At 37.7% G+C, this 6,655-nt stretch overlaps 1 protein-coding gene across 2 annotated transcripts; it reads left to right on the plus strand.

Annotated features, from left to right (window-relative positions):
* The first annotated feature begins 3,116 nt into the window (after positions 1 to 3,116).
* LOC107842266 lies at positions 3,117 to 6,305 on the plus strand. 2 transcript variants are annotated; one of them, XM_016686021.2, is made up of 5 exons: positions 3,117 to 3,259; positions 4,275 to 4,537; positions 5,003 to 5,214; positions 5,284 to 5,551; positions 5,844 to 6,305. In XM_016686021.2, the coding sequence occupies exons 1-5, from the start codon at positions 3,235 to 3,237 to the stop codon at positions 6,147 to 6,149; spliced, it is 1,074 nt and encodes a 357-aa protein (XP_016541507.2). In that variant the 5' UTR covers positions 3,117 to 3,234; the 3' UTR covers positions 6,150 to 6,305. The 2 variants fall into 2 exon arrangements, with proteins under 2 accessions (XP_016541507.2, XP_016541508.2); XM_016686022.2 differs by lacking the exon at positions 3,117 to 3,259 and adding an exon at positions 3,284 to 3,480.
* Positions 6,306 to 6,655: the final 350 nt, after the last annotated feature.

The raw sequence follows: 6,655 nt of genomic DNA on the forward strand, positions 1-6,655 counted from the left end.
AGTAAATTAAGGGCATATAATTAAAAGTTAAAAGGAATATATTGTATTATACGCTAGTGTTAATGGTAAAGTTTTTATGAATAGCCTGTTTAAAACACTACCATTTAATTTGTATTTATCTTTTTAATATATATATATATATATATATATATATATATATCTTGGAGCAACGATAAAGTTGTGCTTTTGTAACTTATGGATCACGAATTTGCATCATGGAAGCCGTCACTAATGATTAAAGTTGGTTGTCTACATCACATCTGTCGAGATACTGTCCTTTTCTAAATCCTACTAACGCGAAATAATTTATACACCGAACAATCTTTGTATAATTAGTTGATCACAAGCTACCATATAGGACATAACATAGTAATGGAATTGTCAACACGGGTCGGCCCAGCCCATTCGGGCTAGCCCACAACGGGCTTTGAGTTTGACGGGTTAGGTCGGGCTGGCCATCAAAAAGATGGGTCAAAAAATACCAGGCCCACACCATTACTCTGTGGGCTGCGGATCTCACGGGCTAGCCCACTTTTTAAAAAATAATATTTTATAATTTAATTTTAGAATGTTAATAAACATAAATATTACCAGACAATATTACTTAGTATTAATTCTTGCTAATCAAGTCTCCAACACCCCAAAAAATACTCCGAATAGCGAAATTAAATAACTTTTGACATGATATCCTTCTAACCAAATAAAAATACTAATAACCAATCTAAATAGTTGCATATATTTGACTTACGGGCCGGCCCATGGGCTAGCCCAACCCACATTTCTCAAGCCCCACGGGCTACGAACTTATCCAGGCCGGGCTAAAAAATCCTGTTCTTAAATGGACTGCAAAAATGAAGCCCAACTCCATCAATTTACGAGTCAGGCCGACCCAACGGGCCTGACCCATATTGACGGCTCTACATAGTAACTAATTTAATAATATTTTAAACATGAATTCTATTATATCTTTGAATATCCCTAGTACAAATTAGTTTTAGACTTAATTTCAAGGAAAGAATTTATTAATTGCACGAATATTAACTCACAATTTCTAAACTAGTAGTTTTAAGTTTGTTTCGAATATTAGTGACATTGTTATTATTGATTTGAAATTAACCAAGAGAATATATATCAAGCTTATTTAATTAATTGAATTAGAATCAACAAACTTTGGCAAATTGAGATGACCTTACATTAAGTCAAAAGTTTCATTCAACAAATTCTAGTATTTAATTATATATATAAAAAGAAATTCCTCTTTAATTTGCCCCATTAATTAATTTATAGAGATGTCTAATCTAGAGAAACAAACATTCACTTCTAAGTAAGTCTTTTAGTTAATGCTCGATGTGAAGAAATTGTCCGTATCATATGAGAGAATTATATTAAAGAATAATTAGATATGTCGAGTTGTAATTGGTATAGGTTATGAGTTTATTATACGGACAAGGGTGTTCAAAAAAAGTTTATTATATGTATATATTCAGTGGAATTCTAAATAAACGCGTAGGCGAACCGGGATTTATGAGTTCTCGTAAGTGTAGTCAAAAACTAATTCTTGTGAAGCGAAACTTGACAACTAAAAGTAAACAGAGGAAGTAAAAGGCACTTTATTTTCCAAAATGAATTCCAAATTCATAATTCATTCTTGATTTACTAAAGGGAAAATGCTCTATTATGAAATATACGCGAAAAGGTTGAGACACACCCGAACTTTAGGAGGGTCCTATTACCCCTTAGACTAATTAAAATTGTATTTTTAACAACATTAATGCCTACGTGGCACACACGTGTGCATACATAGACCCTTCAGTGTATTGTGCCTACATAGACACGTGTGTCATCCTTGTGCAGAGATCATGCTAATCTTCTCTTTAGTGTATTGTACTTGTTCTTGTCAATGGAATTTGTGTTATTACTTATCTACAGGGACCGACTACAAGAGTCTATTGCACGCAGCCTTACCTTGTATTTTTGCCAGAGATTGTTTGCAGGGTTTGAACCCGTCACTCCTGGTCGTATGACAGCAACTTTACCAGTTACTCCAAGGACATTCCCAGCCCTATAGAGGTACCTGTGCCTTATGCACTCGCGATATCAAGATTAAGCAATGTGGAGGTCACTAGCCTCGTAAAACATCTTTTCTGCGTCGCGACTTTGATGAAGAGAGATGCTGAGCGATCGATGCTACCTATCGAAGAATGTTGGAACCCGCTTGAATATGCAAAAGCTGTGGAATTCTGCAAGTTTGAACGGGAGCCTTGGAGTAACTGGTAAAGTTGTCGCCATGTGACCAGGAGTTTGCAGATTCAAGCTTTGGAAACAGCCGATTGCAGAAATGCAAGGTAAGACTGCGTACAATATACCCTTACGTTCAGGCCCTTCCCTGGATCCTATATATAGCGAGAGCTTTAGTGCCCCGGGCTGCAAGTCCTGGTCACATGACAGCAACTTTACTGGTTACTCTAAGGACATTCCCCGCCCTTTAGAGGTACTTGTGCCTTATGCACTCGCAATATCAAGATTAGGCAATGTGGACTTGCCCGCGTTACCAGAAGTTGACTATAACTCTATGCTTCGGAATCTACATCATTATATTCGCGTTGATAGCTTCTTCGCCATCAATGATCCTGAATAGTGCAGAAGACAGATTATTACAAGATTTTACGTTGTTTATCCTTCGTTAATGTAGTTATATCTTTCTCCCTAGTTGTAATTTATATTGTTCAGACTCTTTAAATATGTTATCGCACTCTTAACATTTCAAAAGTATATTATTTTTGAAGGATCTTATATGTAGCTATCGAGCAATATAAGTTGTTATTTGGAGTTTGTTTAGTCTCTTACTTTTGATGAGTTTTTTCTTCTAAAGAACTAGTATGAAATGTATTAGTGGATTCTTCAATAAACACAAAAGCGGAGCCAGGATTTTTAGTTTATGAGTTATGAACGATAATTTGTTTTGCTTTCAAAGTTTTGAATAGATTATTTATACATATTATATGAATTCTTTAACACAAAAGCATGGTTCGCGACAAACTCGTAATTTATTACTGAATTCTTTCAAATGACTTATTAATTATTACCTAATTTTGTATTTTATTGTTTGTCCCTGTCATCTTGTTTTGCAATATTGTTTGGAACTGGTGGAATAGTGTATAAAATAAATTTAAAAAAAGGATTATCGATAAGATCATCAATTATTCTTTCACCTCAAAAATAATTCACAGGGAGATGGCAAATTTCTATGCTTCTTCAGGTTCTTTTTGTGTTGACTTTCTTAAAGTTTAATTCATGGTCATATTCTTTAGCACTGTGTTATCCCATCCTGTTGTGTGCTTTTGTGTTTTTGTTTGTTATACTGTTATACATCTTGAACCGGGGGTCTATCGGAAATAACCTCTCTACTTCATCTGAGGTAGTGGTATGGACGGCGTACACTTTACCCTCCCAAAACCCGACTTTGCGGGAATACACCGGGTATGTTGTTGTCGTTGCTGTATTCTTGGATGCTACTGAATTTGAATTTTGAATGCATATTGAAGAATGTAAAACTGAACATTGATTTGTGGAAGGTTGTGATTTTTAATTCTAATTTGGGATTCTTGAAGAGATAGGTACTGATCAGATATCCCTCTTGATTCAGAGGCGGAACCAGGATTTTTAGTTTAACGACTCTGAATCAAAATTCTTTTCGCTTATTGAGTTCTCGATAGATTATTTGTACATATTAACTGAGGCTTGCTCAAGTGATTGAGTACCTCGATCATCGACCAATAGGTTCAGGTTTCGAGTCGGAAAATAAGTGAGAACACTATTGATCCTCCTGATTCTGCCGAACTCGTATCTGTTATTCTGGTTTCCTTCCCTGCTCTCGTGTTTATATAAAGCCAAATCATTTGAACACTCAGTATGTGTATGCTTCTGTGTGTGTGTGTGTGTGTTCCATTATAATGGACTTTGATACATGTAGATAAATGATATGACAGATGTTCGTAACGATTTTGTATTGTGTTTCGAATTAGTTAAGAGTTAAGTTGTCAGTAACAAATGAAGCCACTAGTGATATTGTCTGCAGTGTTTTGGGACTAGGCTCGCACGGCTTTAAAACGTGTCACTAGGGTCAAGGGCTTGTTTCCTTATAGCACGTCGATCTCCTATGTTTTGCCGATGTGAGATTTGCCTTTGGTTTTCTCATTTTCAATGTCCCAGAATTGATTCGATTTCATTTGATGTAACAAACATTTAGTCTCTATAAGTCTGAACAATTTCAGGTATGACTGGGAAAATACTTGTAATTCTCTTCATTGGTGTCTTGGCATTTGTTTATCAAGCAATTACGCCACCTCCTCCGCGAATTTGTGGTTCCCTCAATGGCCCTCCGATCACTGCACCGCGTATAAAACTCTCCGATGGAAGGCATTTGGCTTATAAAGAACAAGGTGTTGATAAAGCTCAAGCAAAGTACAAGATTGTGTTCATCCATGGATTCGACTGTTGTAGGCATGATGTCGCTTTCACCAGCACCCTTTCTCTTGTAATGCCCTTTTACCTTCTCTTTTTCTCTCGCAATCAACTTGATATATGAAAAAGGGGTACAAAGATATGATATTGTAGTTATAGGTCACTACAGAATTTGTCTGTCGCTAATTTCTATCGACATGACCCTAGATAGGAAGGTATGGAGGAAGCGAATTAGGTTAGAAGGCTAGTGCATGTGGGTGAGTCATAGGCCAGTAGATATGTGTGTTTTGGTGTAGCCTTGCTAGTAGTCTTATGGCTTTGCCCATAGGTTGGAGTCATCTAGTTAATAGTGTATAGTACTACTTTTTGTTCGGAGCTGGGGGTCTATGAAACAGCCTCTCTACTTCATCTGAGGTAGTGGTATGGACTGCGTACATTTACCGAGTATGTTGATGTTGTCATTGTTGTTGTTGTTAGTATAGGTTCTTGTAATTCTGTCTAACAATGGCATTATCTGCAATGACATATTCGGGTGCAGGATGTTATCGAGAGTTTGGGTATATACATTGTATCGTTTGATCGACCTGGTTATGGAGAAAGCGATCCTCATCCACAACGAACACCTAAGACCTTAGCGCGTGACGTTGAGGAACTAGCCGATCAATTGAAACTAGGATCCAAATTCTATGTAACAGGATTTTCGATGGGCGGACAAGCAGTATGGGGCTGTCTAAAATACACTCCTCATAGGTAATGTTCGATTTTTTTTTTCGCTATTCGCTGCTATTGTGTCATGTCACTGAACAAATGTCTTAACAGATTGGCCGGAGCAGCGCTTCTAACGCCTGTCGCTAACATATGGTGGCCTGGTTTTCCTGCAAACTTGACGGAGAAAATATACTACGATATGCCAGCACCGGACCTGTGGACAGTTCGCGTTGCACACTATCTTCCGTGGCTGACTTACTGGTGGAACACACAGAAATTTTTTCCTTCTTCTAGCGTCGCAGCTCACAACCCGGTCATCTTTTCAACTCAAGATATGCAATTGGCACCGAGGTTTGATGCCTCGCAAGATCCATATCGGGTGAGAATTCGATTGTTAATCTTGCCAACATGAAGTTCTAGCATTTCTATAAGTATAGGTTGTTTATACTGACTAGCCATCGCGTAGAAGTAGAACGGTTTCTGTATATAACAATATAAAAAAGGCAGCCCGGTGCACTGAGGCTGTTTCCAGGGCTTGAACCCGTAACCTCCTGGTCACATGGCAGCAACTTTACTAGTTACTCCAAGGCTCCCCTTCTCTGTATATAACGGTATACTTTTGATATATTGCATGTTTGAGTAAACGAAAAATGGTTCATTCGTGGCCTCAGGCACAGATAAGGCAACAAGGGGAGTTCGAGTCCATCCATCGCGACATGATGATTGGAATTAAAACTTGGGAATTCGACCCTATGGACCTCGAGGACCCGTTCCCTAACAACGAAGGCTCTGTTCACATATGGCAAGGCGATGAGGACGGCTTAGTATCAGTCGTTCTGCAACGATATGTTGCAGAACGACTACCGTGGATTCGATATCATGAACTTAAAGGTAGTGGTCACTTGTTTCCTTATGAAGATGGAATGGGAGATAAGATTATGAAGACATTCTTACTTGGAGAAACCTTTGTTCTATAAAGGTATATTAACGTTTCTGTTGCTCGTATTCTTCAAAACTGTCTTTCAGTATCAGTATCTGACGTCAGATCCTCCAAAAGTTATGTATATTTGGAGAATATTTAGTTAAACTATTGTTCTTTATTATATTTTTCCTAATGATTCAAATTATTATAAGTTGCCGCCATTTGATTAAAAGGTCACGGGTTCAAGCCTTGGAAACAGCCTCTGGCAGAAATGCAAGGTAAGGTTGTGTACGATATACCCTCGTGGTAGGGCCCCTCCCTCGAACACCGCGCATAACGGTAGCTTTAGTGCACCGGACTGCCCTATTCAAATTATTATAAGTGATTTGGTTGCACTATAACCAGAGAAAAAAGGACAGCTCGATGTACAAAAGCATGATGTTAGCAAGGGTTTAGAAAAGTACCGCATGCATTCTAAGAGCAGTGGCTGACCCAACTTGGATTCTTCGATGAAAAATTATACGATTTTTACATGATCAAAAATATTTTTATGTATATATA

The sequence above is a fragment of the Capsicum annuum genome, chromosome 9 (genome assembly GCF_002878395.1).
Source record: "Capsicum annuum cultivar UCD-10X-F1 chromosome 9, UCD10Xv1.1, whole genome shotgun sequence".
Taxonomy (NCBI): domain Eukaryota; kingdom Viridiplantae; phylum Streptophyta; class Magnoliopsida; order Solanales; family Solanaceae; genus Capsicum; species Capsicum annuum.